Source organism: Gekko japonicus, unplaced genomic scaffold (genome assembly GCF_001447785.1).
Source record: "Gekko japonicus isolate JY-2015 unplaced genomic scaffold, Gekko_japonicus_V1.1 scaffold779, whole genome shotgun sequence".
NCBI classification, from domain to species: domain Eukaryota; kingdom Metazoa; phylum Chordata; class Lepidosauria; order Squamata; family Gekkonidae; genus Gekko; species Gekko japonicus.
The window spans coordinates 531,027-552,362 of record NW_015174296.1 but is presented as its reverse complement, the minus strand read 5'-3'; the positions used below and the strand labels follow the sequence as shown (position 1 = coordinate 552,362).

At 42.8% G+C, this 21,336-nt stretch overlaps 1 protein-coding gene across 1 annotated transcript; it reads right to left on the bottom strand.

The window, feature by feature from the left end:
- Positions 1–226: 226 nt before the first annotated feature.
- LOC107121207 (chromosome unknown open reading frame, human C5orf30) lies at positions 227–9,994 on the bottom strand. The gene is made up of 2 exons (XM_015424089.1): positions 9,902–9,994; positions 227–2,423 (listed from the first exon to the last, which is right to left on the bottom strand). The coding sequence occupies exon 2, from the start codon at positions 2,400–2,402 to the stop codon at positions 1,779–1,781; it is 624 nt and encodes a 207-aa protein (XP_015279575.1). The 5' UTR covers positions 2,403–2,423; positions 9,902–9,994; the 3' UTR covers positions 227–1,778.
- Positions 9,995–21,336: the final 11,342 nt, after the last annotated feature.

Below are 21,336 nucleotides of genomic sequence, written 5' to 3'. Positions count from 1 at the left end.
CCATGTATGAGATCATACTGCAGTTCAAACTGGGTTGTATACAAATACAGCTAGTAACAATTTCTTCAATTACAGCATCAGGAAATAAGTGTCACTGCCAATCACAGAAAAGGTTGCTTCAAGTTCCATAGGATTTCTGAGGAAGCCTACAAAATGTTACACTTTAGCAGGATTCACTATCCATCATGCACAACAGCAAAACACAAGAAAATCATATAGAGGTATGCACATCACCCTTTTATTTCATAGCCAACAGTGTCGTTCCAAAGGGTAAATCAATAAATAATGTTTTATCATGAAGTGTAAAACCCCTTTCTTTGGCATTGGACAGTATCCCTCAGGTCACGCTAAATGCTATGTCAAGCAGTTTAAGAAATCATTTCTCACTACAGTAGAATGGTGCAGCTTGCTGTAAAAATTACTAGCATCTTAAATTTAAACAAAAAAACTATCCACAGATTCTACATGGTGAGTGGGAAAAAGTAAGAAACATTATTCCCAAAGCATGTGCATTCCTTCTTAAAAAACAAACAAACAAACAAACCACCCGGCCTTTCCATTCAGAAAAGTCAAGACTTTCCGAGGAATGATCAATAAATTATTGGCTTCACAGATAATTTAAACCCTCACTCCCCCCTTCAAATAAAATCATTTTAAGCCTTCACATCTAAGTAATTAAGGACCAAAAACATAACATGGTTGCACACTGCTTCAGGAACAAACTGCAAGTTTTAAAGAGATTTTAAAATTACATATTATTTTAGATGCTGAAGTTAGAATAGATAAATTAGGGTTTGTTTGGAGATGATTTCTTGAAACAACAATTTAAACCAGTGCATTTGACATAAATTATAATCCAGTATAGAAATGATTGAGGCTTTTTTTCATCAAAGCCCACACTCTAGATTTAAAAAGTAGTATTCAGTGCTGTAAATAAACTGGAATAATCCAGTACAGTGCTAAAAATGTGGTCTAGTAAGACCTATCGTCATAACTATGCAATATGGTAGCACTGGAATCTAAAATTCCTTTCATATTCTGCAGATTCAGTTGCAGACTTTCATGATATATATACACATAAAAGGTAAAGGTTTCAAGGCAGGAATTAAGACTTTTTTAAAAATGAAGGTACTAAATTTTTCAAACAATTAATGTTTGCTTTCCAAGTAATTTTTCATTTTTCTCTTAAACAGTTTTTTAAATTTACATTGAAATCACTTTGAAATATGAAAACTAATCCAGATACACTTTTAAAAAGTCAGCTCCAGTAATACAAGTACAAAGCTCTCAGGCTTAATTTCATCAGTGATTCATTTCGTTCCCAGTGCAAATTCAGTTACAAGTAATGTAAACTGGGTTATTTTAAAGAACAGGTGGTTCTATTCAAACATTTTCTTTTCTACAATGCAAAAAGTTGTTGCATACATACATATGTTTAACATTAAGAATTAAGAGTGTATTTCAGTGCTTATCCATGAGTAATTTCTTACAGCAAGCCCAGTTCAGAACAAGTCACACAGTACATCAATTTCTGTTACATCCCCATGGATCTCAGTTTTCCTTGTGCAAAACCTTCTGTTTTGTTATAGTCTTCTAAAGACATCTGCAGTCAGGATTGTCCAGTAGTTCCTTCCATATGACTTTTTCCCCTCTGCGCCATCTTCATAATCTTATGCATTTAAATTATGGTCTGCTGATGGGAACTAAGTACCATGTGCAAGTCTGTCCAGATTGTACAGAGGATCCTGATGCAACAAAGAACCAAGGATAATTTATCTTCATGTGCTGTTCCTAGCAAACATACGGTCCCCTCTTAGGGTCAGGTGTTGGAGCTGATACTGAAGCACTTCTGTGTCAGCTGGTTCCTTGATGTTCATTCTATCTAAATTGAGGTAGTCTAGAGATTTAGAGTGAGCCCTTTTACCCTTGAAAAGGCAAAGAGGCAAAGGACCATGAAAAGCCTTGTAGGGTTCATAAAGTAGTGGCTTGGTGCATTTATCCCCTGAGCTAGGCATTCGTCGCCTTCTCCGACCATTGATGGCTGGGATTTCATAAGGCTGGTAATATCTGCTTCTAGCTTTATACACCCGTGAGGAACGGGATAGTCCTGAATCAAGCTGTTTGGAGCGCAAGGTAGGCAGCACTTCAACTTTGTTCTCCTCACCTACAGTGCACTTCTGGGCTAACTTCAAGAGCTCCTCCCCAGTTGTGAAACCGACCAAATAGTTAGAATCCATGTGGAGGATCTGATAGCCTGAAACAGTCTGCCGCATTGGTGAACATGGAGTGCTGGAACAACGAGGTTTTTCTGAGTCTACCTTGCCTGAGGCACCCACCTCAGCAATAGACAGAGGGAGAGTAGCTAAGATAGACCTGGACTCTCCATTAATGTCAACTTCCATTTTAAATTTGAGTCTGCTAGCCTGGAAATACAAAAACAAGCTTTATTAGTGCAATATAAATACACAGAAAGATATATTACAGTTTCTCTTGGATTTTGCTTTCCAACTATCAGACCCTGAGGTCTGATAGTTTAAGATCTTCTGAAGCAGATGATGTCTTGGCCAGAGTAAAATAATGTGTTCTAATGGACATACAGTTAGGCTTGAATTCAAGACCCATAACACTCATAGTGTAGCCTTGAACAAGTCATTTATGTCATGGGCACAGTTTCCTATTCATAAAACAGAAAAAGTAGTGACTTCTCATTATACAAGGAATTATGAAGGCAACAGTCACAGAACAGTGCACCAGTGCAAATTTCATACAATAGTAGGGTGAATTCCATCCACAGATCCTTCCTAGGAATGGAGTCACACTAACAGATGAGAGGAATCACCCTGTTTAAGCCAGCCTTTAATGTCTGAAATATATAAGAACCAGGAACCACTTCAGGAACTTTCAGTTTTACATGCCTGCGACAAGGTAGGCTGGCTCATGAGAAAGTCAAAAGTAACTTGGTTCTCGCATACCCATCACATACTCAACTGCAAGAATTTATAAATGCATTTACAGGTTCATGCCATACAACAAGACTGACATGAACAGTCAGTCCACCTCAGAAGGGAAATAGATGTGGTAGTCATACAAATCACCAACAACCCCTCCAACCCAGAATGTTACACTGTCCTGCCCTAAGCAGTATATAATCTAACCTGCACTCACCCTTACACTATTGCCAGTCTTTTGCTACTCATTCAATATCTCCCCATGGGTATAAATTTTCCATTTTCAGAGACTTTCTTCTGAGTTTTTTCTTACTTTCTGATAAACTGGCATATCTCTGAATTTTTTTTGAAGACTGGCTAAATAATTAGGTTTTTGAGAGGGGTGGGGGTTAGTTTTGCAGACAGCCACTACAGCTTGCTTCCACATAGTGTTTAGTGCAAACAGTTTCCACTGAACCTGAACTGACCTTGTACATCTCCTGTTCAAGTTTCACTGGAACAAATGAGATTCCAAGAGCACAATCCTACTAGGAATTTAATTCAACTCTTCTATTTTTTTCTACTTTTAGTGGAGGTTAGATTAGTCCATCTATCCATGGACCAGAACATACAATCCTTTTCATGTTTGGCTGAGAATGGCCACAAAGACAGTACATCCTCACAAAATCCTCTACAAGTAGGTTGACAATACAGTCACCTTCATTTGCATTTACGGTGGAAGGCTCTGAAAAAGAGTCCAGCCACAACCAAATCATGAATATGGACTTAATCTATCCACTTTCTGAAAAAAATAGAGTAAATGGGCCACATTACTGGGAAGACATTTCACGTCTTGTAAAATGTAGAGTCGTGACTCCATTTCACCTGAACCACAAACTCACTAGGTGTCTTAAGAAAACCATTCTTGGCTTTCACCTCTCTTTAATATGGAGAAAATACTGGTCTCATATCTTACAGTAAGGATTACTGAAATAATGTATGTGAGGCTCTTTGAATGCTGAAAGCACTACATAAGTGCTAAATATTATATCAACACTGAATCCACTGTACTGAGATCAAAAACAATCTGGGGGGGGGGGAAACAACATTCAAAACACTTTCCAGTCATTTTGTAGAACAAAGTTTGAGTTCAGTGGCACCTTTAAGACCAACAAAGATTTATTCTGGGTATAAGCTTTCATGTGCATGTGCACACAAAAGCTTATACCCAGAATAAAACTTTGTTGGTCTTAAAGGTGCCACTGGACTCAAACTTTGTACTGGTGCTTCAGATCAACATGGCTACCCACCTGAATCAATCATTTTGTAGTTTGTTTCACATAGGGTTGCCAACCCCCTGATGGGGATGGCGGTTTTCCCATTTCAGGGGTCCCAAGCCACTGCCAGCCAGCTGGCCAATGAGGAAGCCCCACCCCTGAAGACCCCCACCATGCCAGGCACATCGCACAGGGGACACTTTAGCATTTGACTAAAAACTCTATGGTGACCATGAAGTTTTTAGCCAAATGCTAGAGCATCCCCTGTACTACATGCCCAGTGCAATGACGTCACTTCTGTGTGATGTCATTGCGGTGTGCACACTTTGCGCAGGTGCCAGAAGACCCTGTGACCAAGCCAGGAGTCCCCCACCGGCAAACAAGTAAGACCTGGCAACCCTAGTTGAGAAAGCAAAGAAATTGACTGATTTTTTTTAGAAATTACATTTAGAATTAGGATTCCAAAAAAGGAGGTAAAATATCAGGTTATGTATATAAATTGGAGTATATCATTTTCCGCTTTTATAATAGAAGTTTACTGATTCATTAAAGGTAAAAATTGCATATCAGTAAAGAATATACAAAGGCTTTTTAGGCAGTTGCAAAAAGTGACACACCTCACATCGAAACTAAAAATATTTTTAAAAAGCTACAATCCACACAATGCAATGAGAAGCAGAGACAGGTAAGGAAAATCCTGAAAAAGTATTTTAACATGTGTCATCATAAACATGCATATTTTATACTAATAATGCAATTGGTCTTCTTTATGGGACTAGAAGCACAGCACACATGGGCAGCACAGCTGAAATCCATCACTAAAATGGTCCTTGCAACAAACCCAATAAAGTTATTGTGGGCAGAAGGCTCTAGTCTCATTTAAGCTAATTTTATAAGCACTGTTATAGCCAGCTTGAGAGAATCAGTAAAGCCATTAGGAGATAACTTTCTTAGACCAGTTGTGCCAAGCCGCATTAGTCTGTAGCATTAACACAATGGTCAGTCTTAAAGTGGAAGTTCTCTTTTAAGATTAACTTAAAGATTTTTTATAAAGTTTTCAGATTTTTATTTAAATGATATATACAACTGGAAATGTTACCAAAGTAATAATAAAAAGAACTGAATTCAATGCAATAACTCTAAATGCCAAGTATAGGACCAGGGAGAATCAAGAGATAGTCAGAAATAATTAGGTAAGAAATCAGATGACACCTGTCCTGCAAAAAAAAAAAAAGCCAAAGTATAGCTTCAAACAAAAAAGCTGGGGGCAAACAGCACATCTCAAGGTCAGCTGACATTACAGCTGAAGTATCAATTTACTTATTTAAAACATTTTATGCCAACTTTTCATCTGATCAGGGTCCCCAATGCAACACAATAAAAACATTAGCGCAATTAAAAACAAAATTAATTAAGTCAATAAAAATACATACAACAAACAACACCAGAACCACAGAAGAGGGCCAATAACCATTACTGGGGATATGCGAAATGAAACAAAAAAGTAGGCCATGAATGGAAACTTATCAACAAGAAGAACAACATTAAGAACACTAATAAATGCTAAAGGAACTTTATCAACATCACAGCACAGATTAGTTACTTTTTCATAAAGTTTACAGTCCTAATTAAGAGAGGCTGAAGTTAGTTCTCCCAGTTTCTTATAGTAGAATGAAGGTCCTAATCTGCATTAGTGGCTGTGCATACAGAATCAAAAGTTGGTAGTTCTCCCCAAAAATGAAATTGAACAGAGGTGAAAGAACCAGGAGATAATCTTCATTCCATTTACAAACAGCCTTGTAAAGTTTTTTCAAAGGCAAAGGACAGAGTGCATGTTAAAATAAACATATACACACTCACATAATTTTTCATAAACAAGGCTAAAATTTGTAGGGCAGGATGTACTCTGAAGGTCTCATACATTATGATAAAGCAAACTGTCAATAAGATTTGTTCATACATTCGTAAGACACACCACAGAGCAGAAGCAGAACCAACAAACTCTGGCAGGATCAGGAACCCCTGCTTAATCTATCTGATCCAGAGATACGGCATCACTTTTCAGATTTTTTTAAAAAAATTCAGTCCCAATTTGTATGCAATGTGGGCCATAGGCAAAGAGCTTACTCAGTCATGTTTAAATACATGCTGCAGATGTTCTGGTCCATAATTTGCAGCATAAGTACAGTGGTGGCACATCTTGCACTTCCTTCTTGGCCTACATCACGCATAATTCATGCCTTAGGGAAGCTTGATATATCACTTTTTTCTGCTGTGGGACCCCTTACCCTATTAATGATTTTTATATTTGTTCATTTTAGTTGAAAGCACAGATATATGCTGGCTTTCAGTGTGATGCACAGATTTGCCCTTCTATATAAAAATTTGGCACAACAACAGACAAATGTGGGCATACATCTGTTTTTACATCTAACCAGCTTTAATGTTTATTTTTCATATCAACCAGCATTCCATAAAGGCAGCAAGAACACCAGAAGGATACTTTCACCAAACCTTTCCTCATTAAAATGTTCAAACATTTTTTTAAAGCGTATAGTGATTTTTTTAGCATTATTTTTGTTAAAACACTTCTGCCTTTCTCCTAAAAGCACGACTCAAAGTTGCCATTATAGTTTGCCTAAAGGGAACAACAGCCAAATGAATAAATGGGGTTGGTGGGATGCAAGAATTATGAGTAGCGTACGGTGTTTGGTTTCATATTTGTTACACAGGTTTGTACGGAAGAACAAAGAGGTGATATTTTTGTGTGAGCCCATTACCTATTTGTGTATGCGTGTAAACCATAAAGAAATTAAGTTTTGCATGTGCATAAACATACATATTTTTGAGCAGAATGTACATGTGTGAAAGATAGCTCATGTTGGTAGGTGGCTGAGGACAGGGGCAGAAAGGCTATCCATAACATCTATGGAAAGCAGTACCAAGGTAAAAGCATATAACATCCATAACGTCTATGGAAAGCAGTACCAAGGTAAAAGCAACACTTTTGCCTCCCTGTGTTAGAGCCTATTCAACTGAAATAGTTGTCTTGCCTATGGACTCTCTCGCAAGGCATTTATAGGGCATGGATAATCAGGGCAAACAAGAGACTGAAATGTCACCAGCTATCAACTGCCCCATCATGCCCCCCTCCAGCACCTCCCCCCAGCCTGGCTATGCTGTCAGCAACAACAGTGCAGAGCCAGTGGTAAGCAGGGCAATCACTGTGTTTGAGGACACTGACTCTTTAAGACCCTGAGAAAGTTGCACGGAGACCAATTTTTCTGTCTTTATCAATCTTCTCATGGCAGAATCCCTGATAACCTGTAATGATGTGGAATATATTTGGAAAACCAAAGTCTCAAAGAATAGCAAAGAAACACTGTAACCTATGAATGATTCCAGATAGCCAAGAGAAAAGATGGGCCTGAAACACCCTGGAATTCCTTGTTCATGGAGACGAAGTTTACATCAGACAACATCCTCTGTACACTGAAACTTGTACACACTGCCCTAGGACAAACACAGATCTCTTAGGCTTACAAAAATACTAATGTTAATAAGAGAAATCCACTAGTCATGTAGAATACACACAAAACAGATTTTTTTTTTAAAAAGCAGGTGATTATTAAGACTTGTTCATTTTGAATAATCAAATCCCACCCTCTGGTATCTGACTCCAGCCATTGCTTTCCCTAGCAACAGATGTTTCCTAATCTTTATGTTTGCAGTATACTGCTGTATTCAAATCCAATGGCTGACAGCATTTACGTAATATATGCATATTCTTGCCCTTTGTGGGATTTGCCATTCAGAACCACACTCATATGTCTGGTTAGGAGATTTTATGTGCATTTATATATACAGAAATAATTTCCTCACATACTGTGTTACACATCTCACCTAGAAACCCTGACTTCTATAACAAAAGATATATTGTTAATAAGTAGGCACACAGAGTGGGGAAACTGCCTTTCCTGTTTGTTTGTGTTAGCTTTTTCTAGTAGAAACTCAGACTGCCTTTCTGACAATATACAAGCTTATCCCAATATGCCTTATATGTAATCTAGAAAATCGGTTACTGTTTATCACACTGGCATACCCCTTTCTATATAAACACTATGATACGTAAATTTAAGAGACTGTGTGTCATAGAAGACTGCTTTACAGGGCATACCATTGTCATAAATGTATTAAAAATATATGTTGGGATCAGGCCCTGGATTTGACCATCTTTAGAAAACCACCTCTGACAACAGGAGCAAAAAGGAAGTCAGTATTTTGCATGTGGGCCATGATGTAGAAATACTTTACTTCTAATCCATTAGAAATCAGATAAAAGTGTGTACACAGATTGGTATTAATTCAACATGCTGCCTTTATTGAATATATTCAATAATATAATCTGAAAAGTTTAGTACTTGAGCAATCCTAGGCATAATAATATTGCTTGAAGGGATCAGAGCTCCTCATTTTCAAAATCTAAACACCATCTGCACTTTCTTCCAGCCACAAAATTCCATCGCTCTGCCATGCCTCATCATTGTGCAGATCTTACTCAGATGCACATAAAAGAAGGGGAATGTTGCTGGGATGTATACAAGAGAACTAGGTGAAGAGAGCAGGCTCCATACATGCAGGGCGAGAAAGCGATCCCAGGCTGGTTGGGCAGAAGAATCAGAGGCTGCCAAGAGCTCTCCATAGTGCTACTTCCTTATATGGACAAGGAGCCAGGGCAGCAGCACCACGGAGAGTCCTCGATGCACTCACACAAACTACACTTCAGCACTATTCCTTGGCACACCTTTAATACTCTAGCTGACTGACGACAGAGAGGCGAGTCATTTACCAGGCATAGGCTACACAGCAGCAGATCACTAGAAAGACTCCAGATTTCTGTAATTCATTTGCAAAACAAATAAACAAAACATTGTTTAGATTGACTGTTTTGCTACTTCTTTCTGTGTGATGCAAGAATGTGCCAAATTATTTAACTGTGAGAGCCTAATGCTATATACAGGGATAAGGCTATTTTCAGTTTTCTGTCACTGCAGGAATACTCCATACTACCATATAGGTTACCAACACTAAACATAATATAGCAAACAAGCAGCACTAAAATAAAGAGGTGTTCAACTATGCATTACAAAGCAATGACATTTCTGCAACTATATTTCCACATGGTGTATGTATATCTTGTATCATGCAAAACTTAACAATAGACACAAGCATCTTATATATGCATAATGAAATGCACACACACACATCTCTATGTAGCTTAATGGGCACGTTCACTGTATGTTGTTATGGATCTTATGCAGACATGCATATCGAAATATACATGCGTGTATTTATAGACACAAAGAACTGCAACTAGCTTGAGCGTCTAAACGTGGTCCATGCAGCCACGCACGAAATAAAAGGTATATCCCTCTGAAGCTCACAGCGAGGTTCCCTTCCACCCTCACGGATGGAGTGTCAGGCCAACGTACACCCCGTCTGTTTACATGCACGCACTTCCCTTGCGCGCAGAGACATGCACATGATGCACTGCAACTCAACCATCCTCGGGTGCCCCCTCCCCCTTCTGCAGCGGCTGGAGTCCTCCCTGCGCCCCGCTCTGCGCATCCGCCTGTCGCGGCCTTCCCGAGCCCAACCCACAGCTTTGAGCCGCAGCATCGCCTCGCGCTGCCCTACCTGCTGTCCAGGATGCCCGGGGCCTGCGGGCCGCGTTCGGGCCGACAGCGACGCTGAGGCGGCGGCAGCGGCGGCGGCGGCGAAAGAGAGCGAGCGGGCGGGCGAGCGAGCGAGAGAGGTTTGGCAGCCCCTCCCGGCTCTCTTATTTCACGGAGCTGGGGCGGGGATTGGGGCTGGCGAGGCCTCTAGCCCGCCTCTCGCGGCTGCTGGCCCGCCCAGCGACGCTTCACTCAAGCCACCCTTCCTGTCTTCCCGGCCTGGCCTTGCGGAGAGAGTCGGGGCGGCCGCCTCACTCCTTTCATCTGTTGAGGAGACGCACCGTCGCCCGATAAGGAGAAGGGCCTGGGGCTGAAGTTGAGCCGGCTCGACCTTGATGGAACATATATCACGTCAAAAAGAAGAGAGCGCCTTCTGCCTAGTTGAACATCTGGGGCTGAGGGAAAGGGCTTGCAAGGAGAGGACAACAGCGGCTTCCAACACCCAGCCTGAATTTTTGAAAGTGTGTAGGGTGTTCAGGAGACCAACTTCCTCGCCGTGCTCAAAAGAAGAGTGGTCATTCGTGCAGTTGCTCCCAGTGCATGTCCTCACAACCCAAGAACTTGGGAACCCAAGTAATACCTTAAGCATTAAACAAACAAACAAACAAACAGGGAAAGCACTGTGTTGTGAGAGGAAAATGATGAAGTGTACATGTAGACTGATAGCTATACATGGCAATTTACTGCATGTGTGTGTCCTGTATTTTATTTTATTTTAAAGCATCTAAAATATTTGTATCTTCTCACTTTGCCAATAGTCAACTAAGGCAGCTACAAAAATATGACAAAAGTTTCAATAATACAATTAAAATACCAGACAGTACCAAAAATTCAAACAACCATCAACTTACTTTAAAAAAAAAATCATGTGCATTAATAATCGTCCATGGTAAAATCAGTACTATATCCATAGCACAGATTGTGGAATGGTCAGGTATAATATGTGGAGGTTGCATGCATTTTCTACATGAAAGTACTTTCCACAACAAAATAATGCATGATGCAACCCAAAGAATCTCAAAGCTTTCCTACCTTCTAAATCCAAAACATTTGTAAGAAGTCAATTCTTAACATCTATGCTGTGCTGGTGTCTACCCACAGCCATGGCATAATACCCACTCTAAGTAACTGTACATTCTGCATTTAATTTAAGGTGTCAATTCATATACCCGCACTGAGATATCCAGACTTTGAGGCTGAGTGGATCATGTGGTCTTGAACACACAGTGAATGACTTCTTCAACTATATGTCCTACTCAGCCTCCTGTGCTACCACAAATCAGCCAAAATTGGGCAAGAGCCCAGTAAATGTGGGTGCAGTTGCAAGCGGCCCTGATGAAGCACTCATTCCATTTTTTCATCTTAGCCTAGACTGCACAGACCTTTTCATTTACACTGGGACACTGTTTGGTTATGTGAATTAATATTCTTTATGCAGCTTTGTAGACAGTTGTCCTCTATTATAAAATCCCATTCACCTTATTCTAAAGAGTCACAGCACTTCCATCCAAATCCTCCTTCCTATCTCCATATTTCTGTTATTGAGAAACTCATTACCACATGAAACTGCCATATACTGTTGCTCTATCAAGGTGAATATTTTCTACTCTGAGTGGCAGTGGGGTCTCCAGGATCTCAGACCAAGATGTTCCACTGCGCTGTCCTTTTAACGAGATGCTTGGGATTACCTTCTGTGTGGAAAGCAGTTCTTCTACCATGAAGTCACGGGTTTGCAGAATTATGCTATATCTTCTTCTTGAACAGATTATTGCCCCTTGTTCTTTCCTTGCTGTGACAGACTGTCAAGGGTTAGTGCCTAACAGAGTCTGAGAACCTTTGAGTGAGAGACTGTTTGAACAGAATTCTGTTGAGTCAGTTAAGGAATGACAGTTGGGGACTGACAGTTGAAGAAGAGACTGTTAAGCACTGACTGTGGACTGGAAAGGAGGTTAAGAGATCAAGGTAGTGAGTGGATTGAAGGCGATCCTCATTCAAGCCAAACAGCAGTGATCCCTGCCCAGTTAAGAAGGGAAATAGCTTATGGAAAAGAGGATTGATCCCTGGTCCGTGTAGAAAGAAGGATTTTGGGAATGTGGTTCTATGTTCTTGCCTTCTAAACTTCACATGTTGGTGAAACTTAGAAACCTCTGCTTGAGTGTTTAAGCAGAAACCGAAAAGAAAGCCTCTCTCCTCAAATGTTTTAAAGACCTTGTTGAATAGCAGAAACACTTACTTGTTGGCAACAAATTATTGGGTGTTTATGTGAATACAAAGTTACCTCAGTTTTATTATCTGTTCACCTAATACATTTTACCCCTGATCCACCTGACCTTTTCTCCTGCAAGTTAAATAAAATGTTTATTTTGAACTTTCAAAAGCCTCTTATGTGCCATTTTAAAAGCAGAATATAAGAAGGTGATTTTGTCTCTTCCCTCAGTTCCCTGGGCTGGGCCAGCATCTATATTCATATATCAATCTCTATATCTCTGTATCTCTAAAGTGACTGGTTAGGACAGCCACAGACAAATAGGAATAAAATAGATAAAGGGGCTGCTCAGCAAGAAAGAAGACAGAGGGGAAAATACTGCACAGGAGGGAGGGAGGGAAGAGCACTTCATTCGAATGAAGAAATAATTACAGAATGACAAACCTGACAAAGGACACGCAAACGGATAGTGTACTAGAACTCCATCGTTTGTCTGTAACTAGTACTGTATTACTCTGTATGTACTGCTAAGCTTTATATCACATATTGTAGTGTTATTGTTGTAATTTTGTTAATAATTGAATTCTAAACATTGCATATAAAACCCAACAAATATTGTTTAATTGTACACGATGATTTACTGTTTTACTGATTACCTGGAGATCGGCAACCCTATTTGTGGATAATAATTCCCAAAAAAATACATTAGCAAAAATTCTAGAAAGATTACATTCTCATACAGCATTTAACACAATCATTACAGAACTTTAAAATATTGTAAATACCATCCAGTTTACATTAATTTATTTCTTGAATTATTGGTATTCAAACAAGATTCACATTTCTTCAGTATATCCTTCATTTTGCATTTTAAATGCAAGTAGTTGGAAGTCTGTAGGTGAAAAGATATTTGAGGTATCCCCAAATCTGTTTTCTCAGATCCTGAGTTGCTGAGGCTAGAAGGCTCTTACAAAGTCTTTGCGGCTGCCATGAGGACTTTGGATCATATCTGTGCAGTGGGAGTTCTGTGCTTCCCAGTTACAGTGATGGGGCTTCAGTGCTCTCTCTCTCTCTCTCTCACACACACACACACACACCATTTGCTTGACATTTAACAGTTTTGGGGAACAGCTGCTTGCCTCACTGGGTAAACCTACCTATAGCCATCATTACACATAAGTTCCCCAGCAGAACAAATAGTGATTCCCTGGGGCCATTTCATGTCAGAAAAATGGCATACCCTGGCTGCGGTCACACAGAACATTAGCCACTAGTACCTCTGAGGTACTAGTTTCCGGAAACCGCGGGGCAAGGGCGGGCGCCTGATCGCGTTTCCGGTGGAATCCCATGGCATCCGGCACCCGCCCATGTCCCATCGCGAACAGGTTTTTTCCCCCAAGTCTCCACAGGATGCGCACAAGCGCCCAACGGTGCATGCGCACAAAGAGGCCCCCTCCCACTGCAGCCAGGCTTGCCGCCTCTGGAGGGTTGCTATGGCCACTGTCATGCAGGCGGTTAGAGCGACTGTGACGAGGGGGCCCACCTCCCACTCCATTGCCTATGCCTCGGAGCTCTGTTGGGGTCTGGAAGCGTCTGTCGCCCTCTCCGGTAAGCCCACCACCCGCCTTTGGATGTGAAGATACGATTGCTCAGTCATGCGTATGCACAAACTTCAGTTTTAAAAAAAAATCCATCCCGTTTGCCACGGAAGCGGTGCCTAGCGATTGCTGGTGTGATCGTGCCGCACAGCTTCTTTGCCGTGCTGCAGGATCATCATGTGATCGGCACCTGCCCTCTAACCACGGGACCTCCAAGGGACGTCTGATCGCGCAACCGCGCGTTATTTTCCTCCGGGGCAAACAGCCACGCTCCCCCCCGCATTTTCCGGCCCATATGACCAGGGCCTCTGAAAGGCTGAAGTCCCATCTCCACATGGGCCACAGTACCAATACATAGTGGGCTTGTGCATGCCTGGGAAGTATTCCCCCAATGGGGCTGGAGGACCCCCTGCCTGGGATTCCCTGCTCTTAGCATCTGTTGGCATCCTTTGCACCTCTACATCACTTCCTGGGAGAACATATGATCCTAAGCCCTCATGGCAGCCATGGGGACTTTGCAGTGTGTGAAGCCACCCAAAGAGGGTCAAACAAGAAAACCTCTGCTGCTGCAATGATGTGAGTTCTCTGCTTTTCCTCCTCCAGTCCCAGCAGAGCCCAAGGTCTCCTAATAGTCTTCTTTCCATCCATCCTCCTTTCCTCATTCATCTCCCCTGATCCATGGGAGCACCCAGACAGTTACTGATTTGGCCTCTCATAATCGCTATATGGTTTCCTTGCTATGCCTAGGGTGCACTGCCCATTTTGAATGCCTTTCACCTGCTCTTATCACATAAGCAGGCTTATGCGGCTAGTGGCAAAGCCTTGGAAAGCAGGAGATATTTTTTTGGGGGGGAACTGAAATATATGCAATGCTTTTTATGAAGTGTAAGCTTATTTTACTGCTTTTAACAACATAAAATGCATAATTTATAATTTATATAAACTTGTACTATTTGGGATATATTAGGAAATTTAAATGGGCACGTCTTAGGTTTTTACAAACAAAATTGCTGATCAATCCAGCACTTTAGAAAGAGAGAGAGTCCTGCAAACAGCTGTACCCTCTGCTATCTAACATATTTAACTTTGTTTTTGTCATCTGAGAGGCGGGGGAAGAATAAAAGTTGGAATGGAAATGGAAAACACATGTTTTGTAGGAAGAGAAGAAAGTGTGCTGTACAATCAAGAAGAGTTTTATAGTCATATGAGAGCATATTTGAACATAAATTTAAACTCTATAACACTGAAAACATTGGACTTTTCAATAATGTATTATCATCACATACATCATCAGAATACCTAACTCACAACATGGCCAAACCTGTTGATACTTAAATCCAGGGAAAGGAGCTATGAACAGACAAGATAGATCTTTCTACAAACCTGAGAAGCCCAAGGTTTAAAGAAAAATCTGAAATCTGGATTATGCTCTTGGGATCTGGCCTTCTGGTTTGATGGCTGGATTCTGAATATCTGTGCTTTGACCCCAGACTGTGTTTGGACTGTACTTATTGCCTCTCACCCCAGGTGCCTCCCTGAACTTGGACAAAGGGGCTCGGGTAGGCTAGGTGCAACCCTTCTGCCACAGGGCAGTGACCAAATTCTCTTTAAAAGCACTTCACTTATTCCAACAGAAAATATTTCAAAGATGTTTCTTCAGTCCTTCCTAAAACTGAAACAAATCCTCGGGGGGGGGGGGATTCCCTTAATTTCCCCAGGTTCCCTCCCAGATCTTTAGACCAACTTATCTACTGACAAAGGCCATCCACAGCCCTGACCCTCAACCATGACAGTTGGTAACTGAAATAAAGGTACACTTAGAGGGAGCTGGCACCATGCACAATCACTCTGAGTCATAACACACACACACACAAAAGGCACTTGGTATTAATGGGTTTAGATGACAAATGATTGGAGTTCCTTACGGGTGAAAATATCTTGAGCAGTGAGTTTGTTTACAGACTAGAAGATGGCCAGCTTTGTTTTGAGAATCTGTCTGTTCATCCTGTCAGTTACATGAATGGCAATGAATGCAGAGCCATCTCAAATGTGCATTGTTATTTTGTGACATATACACATACACACAATGACACAGAGGCCACCATTTTCTCCAGAGGAACTGATCTCTGCTACCTGAAAAGCAGTTGTAATTTTCAGTGATCTCCAGCCCTCACCTGGAGATTGGCAACTATTGTTACCCAGGAAGAAATGGTTGCTTTGGAGGGTGGCATTGTACCTGTCTGAGGTCCAACCCCGCCTCAAAGCTCTCCCTCTCCGGGCTCCACACTCTGAAGCCCTGACTGCCACAGAGTCTACCATTTTCCATGCTCTGAAGCCCTGACTGCCACAGAGTCTACCATTTTCCATGCTCTGAAGCCCTGACTGCCACAGAGTCTACCATTTTCCATGCTCTGAAGCCCTGACTGCCACAGAGTCTACCATTTTCCATGCTCTGAAGCCCTGACTGCCACAGAGTCTACCATTTTCCATGCTCTGAAGCCCTGACTGCCACAGAGTCTACCATTTTCCATGCTCTGAAGCCCTGACTGCCACAGAGTCTACCATTTTCCATGCTCTGAAGCCCTGACTGCCACAGAGTCTACCATTTTCCATGCTCTGAAGCCCTGACTGCCACAGAGTCTACCATTTTCCATGCTCTGAAGCCCTGACTGCCACAGAGTCTACCATTTTCCATGCTCTGAAGCCCTGACTGCCACAGAGTCGACCATTTTCTCCAGGGGAACTGATCTCTGCCATCTGGAGAGCAGTTGTAATTCTGAGTGATCTCCAGCTCTCACCTGGAGATTGGCAACAATAGTTTCCCAGGAGGAAAAGTAGTCTTTCTCTGCAATGGGGACCACAGTAGCTTACATCATTTTCCTCTCCCCCTTTTTGACTTGCACAACAACCCTGTGAGGTAGGTTAGGCTGAAAGTCTGTGACTGGTCCAAAATCACCACTCAACTTCTACAGCAAGAACCTTGATCTAGCAGACGCTGCTCTGAAGCACTGACTGCTACGCCTAGGGCAGCCAACCTCCAGGTGGAGCCTGAAGATCACCAGGTATCACAACTGAACTCCAGACATCACAACTGAACTCCAGACAACAGATCTCTCCCCCCCGGGGAAAATAACTGCTCTGGAAGGTGGGCTGTATGGCATTCTGTTCAGCTGAGGCCTCTACACTCCCCAAAGCCTGGCTTCCATAGACTCTACCAGAAAATCTCCAGGAATCTCCCTACCTGGAGCTGGCAATTCTTGTCAGGACTGGCCTCAATGAGTTCCTCACAAAGGCCTGCAAAGGGTTTCCTTTGTCTGAACCAAGCTTGGTTCCCTGCTATGGCGAAACAGGCTCCAGTTTACAACTCAGCTGTTTGCCTCCCAACCTCGTCCCGTGGGCGTATCTCACTCCTTAAGTTTGCTGCCACCACTCATGGAATCGTCACTGCCTTTTTAGAGGGACAGTGAGACCCCTCTGGCCGAATCACCCTATTTGGAGATGGAATCCCCAGTCTTTGGGGGATTCCTGGAAAGTTGGCAACCTAAGGGTCTGGCCTTTCCTTGCTTCCCTGTCCTACCCCCTCTCTTTGGTATTGTGCAAAGCAGGGGGGACTATGTGGTCAGAGCACAACAGAGATTATTAGCCCAAATAAAAGAATGTATTTAACTATTTACACAGGTATGGAGCACACACACACTGTAGGAGTAAGCACACAATATGAACCAACATGACATAAATCAACAGGGGTTAAATGCAGTCCTCATTCCTTACACATAATACTCTCTACCTCTGGAGGTTGTGGGCTCACCTGAACTTCAGCCTCTCTCTCTTGCCCAAGAGAGCAGGGCAACTTCCATTCATTCCCTTCATTCCCCAGTCCAGCAGACTATGGAGTGGCTGAATTTCTGCTGCTCCCAGCGATGAAGACTGCCTTGGGACAGTCCCTGTTTTCCTGAACTTTTTGGCCTTGGAGCAGCTGGGAACTGTAGACCAGCAGATGAGGAAGCCCCATTCAACCCAATGAGTGATACCCCTGGCAAGCCCCTCTCTGGAACGACAGCTCAATTAAACCTTGTGGGGGAACATTTTAAACAAAGAACGACAGCCATTTTACCAACACAGGTAACTGCCATTTCATGACACCTACCAACAGCCACTGAAGGAACAGTTAGTCCCACACAGGAAAAGCGTTTTCATGAAGCGAGAAAGCCGTTTGCCAGTAATTCTGACAGGCTGAAGGGGGAGTGGGCGGGCAAGAGGAGCAGACCAAGCACCCGGCCAATGGCATGCGAGTACTCTTGAGTGGCGGCTGACGGGCCAATGGCTGAGGGAGAGCATGGAATCTTGGCACTCTAAAATTGGATTCTTATATATATTATATGGGGGGGGGATTCTCCTATCTGGTTTGTTTACCAGAATTTAGCAGAATTTTGTCACAGTAGTTTTTGTGATTTAAACAGCAATGCCTGATAGTACTCAAGAGAATAGCCAGATTCACTGCATTTAGTTCCAAGAAAAAATATGGATGTGGGAGGATTCTACATCAGTTAGAAGCATGTTACTAAGTACAGTTTCTACTTTTAGGGGTCAGAAGAGCACCTTGATGAAGTCACCAGGTGAGACAAATTTTGCCTGGCCTGGACACATGAAGAATCTGCTAAGGAGACTGGTGAGCTGGAAGGAAGATGTTCAGAAATCACAACTATACGAGATACATACAAATTCTGATATCAGAGATCACAGAGATGATGAATGTCATGACACCTAAGAACCTCTGAATCACTGCAGCTGGCTGTACTGGATATGCCAGTGAATAAGACTGCATCAGCCTTGATGTTGAGCAGGAGGAAGATAAGCTGTGGGGAGAACTGGGTGGAATTCCTAAGGCAATTAAGTATATGTTGAGTAGATGTTCAAGTTGATAAAAAGAACCAGAGAACTGAGATTGTGTGCTCTTGGACTTCAGTATATGTTTGACGGGAATGTGTGCCTACCAGTCAGTCATTTAGTACGGAAAGACCTTAAAAGTCTTTCGTGTGAAGATGAGCTCTTATGAAAACACACACTTGAAAAGGATGCACAGTGTCATGCACAGCACAAGGGGAAGAAACTCAGTGTTGGCAGAAGTCCCTAAACTAGATTCCTTAGAAACTTGGATCTTGAAGAACTGGACAACAAAGCAGAGGACCACACCGAAGGAAGTGAACCAGCAGACCAGGGGTTCCCAACTTTTGTCAGTCTGTGGGCACCTTGGAAACTTTTGACACAGGGAACCACAAAAATGACTGCTGTCAGAGGTGAAGCCAACCATAAAATGTCAGGGAGTGAGGTCACGTGTAACTAATAGTAACTATTCAAGATTTCAGACAGAAGCTCTGTTTTAAAATTAATACATTGTTTCAAAGTATTCTTCCTGTATATTCACAGCTTGCCTTCAGCCGCATAGTGAAGATTTTTGTGCTGTGGTGGCAGCTGCTGCCAAAGCAACTTTAAAAAAAAATCTGTACAGACAATCAGAGTTCCAATGGCCAATCAGAAGCCTGGCTGAGCAAAAGTCCCACTGGCCCCTCCCATTTAAAAAAAGACTTGGCAGGCACCACAAGAGATGTCAGTGGGTGCCAAGGTGCTAATAGGTGCCACACTGGGGACTCCTGAAGTGAGATTAATTGGTTTTAGCATTCAGTGGGTAGTGTAAACGGCAAAACCTGACCCTGGATGTTGGAAAGTGATTTTGAAATTCTGCAAGACTTATATTTATTTATTTATTTAATTTCATTTATACCCCGCCCTCCCCGCACGCGGGCTCAGGGCGGCTTACAATATATAGGTGCAATGCACCATTAAACATAAATAAGGCACAGCAGTGCGATAAAATACAATTAAAACAATTTAAAACAGTTAATACAGTGGGCAATGCCCAGGATCTAACACAACTGACCACTCGCTCCTATTGCACATCCCATTTAAATCCGACCAGGAGGGTGTTATGGCCCCGATGTTCAATGGCCGATCAGCCTAATCCAGCGGACTGCTTTGCCAGCCCCAGTTGGTAGTAGTAGTGGTGGCGGCGGCTCCTATTCAAAAGCCTGGCGGAAGAGCTCCGTCTTGCAGGCCCTGCGGAACTGTAATAGGTCCCGCAGGGCCCTGATCTCTTCCGGGAGCTCGTTCCACCAGATAGGAGCCGCCACTGAAAAGGACCTAGCCCTTGCGGCAGCAAGCCTGGCCTCTTTTGGGCCCGGGGTCACGAGGCAGTGTTGAGAACCCGACCGAAGTGCTCTTTGGGGCCTGTATGGGGAAAGGCGGTCCCTCAGGTATGCCGGACCCTGGCCATGTAGGGCTTTAAAGGTAAGCACCAGCACTTTGAAGCAGATCCGGAATACTATAGGCAGCCAGTGCAGTGCTTTCAGCACAGGCTGGATGTGGTCCCACTTTGAGACACCAGCAACCAGCCTGGCCGCCACATTCTGCACCAGCTGCAGCTTCCGAATTTGTGACAAAGGCAGCCGCATGTAGAGAGCATTGCAGTAGTCCAGCCTTGAGGTAACCGTCGCATGGATCACTGTGGCTAGGTCTTCGCGGCTAAGGAAGGGAACCAACTGCCGCACCAGCCGAAGATGGTAGAAGGCTACTTTGGCAGTGGCTGCCACCGGGGCCTCCATCGTTTAGGGGGGGGGGGTCCAGGAGCACTCCCAAACTCCTAACCTCCGAAGCTGGCACCAGAGGCGCCCCATCGAAGGCCGGGAGTGGGAGCCCCAATCCCATTATAGTGATATGAGAAGAATAATGTATCTGAGACAGAAGAATGGGAGTTTTGATGGAGGGTTGGACAAAGAGTGGACACTCTGATAACTTGATTTAGTACTTTCTACATCACATTCTGAAGATATTGAGGCACTTTCCCTGAAAGTGCTTGCTTTTTTATATACCTCTGGCAAGACTCAACACTTCACATAATTAAGCTAGGCAAGACCACAAATCTAACTGAGGAATTTTGCTGGAGCAATATGACAAAAACATAAGAACATCAGAGAAGCCAATGTTGGATTAGGCCAATGGCCCATCCAGTCCAACACTCTGTCACACAGTGGCCAAAAATACCAGGTGCCATCAGGAGGTCCAGCAGTGGGGCCAGGACACTAGAAACCCTCCAACTGTTGCCCCCCACACACCAAGAATACAGAGCATCACTTGCCCCAGACTGAGAGTTCCTATCTATACCTTGTGGCTAATAGCCACTGATCCATACGTTTATCCAATTCCCTCTTGAAGCTGTCCATGCTTGTAGCCACCACCACCTCCTGTGGCCGAGAATTCCATGTGTTAATCACTCTTTGGGTGAAGAAGTGCTTCCTTTTATCTGTTCTAACCTGACTGCTCAGCAATTTCATTGACTGCCCACAAGTTCATGTATTGTGAGAAAGGGAGAAAAGTATTTATTTCTCTACCTCCTCTATCCCATGCATAATCTTGTAAACCTCGATCATGTCACCTCTCAGTTGTCATTTCTCCAAGCTGAAAAGCCCTAAGCGCTTTAACCTTTCTCTTTCTTGGTGTCTCTGCCAGTTAGGACCCCATCAACGTGTATTTATAGTA

Excerpts from the sequence above, each read along its gene's own strand:
- LOC107121207 (XM_015424089.1), bottom strand. The coding sequence starts at position 2,402 with ATGGAAGTTGACATTAATGGAGAGTCCAGGTCTATCTTAGCTACTCTC.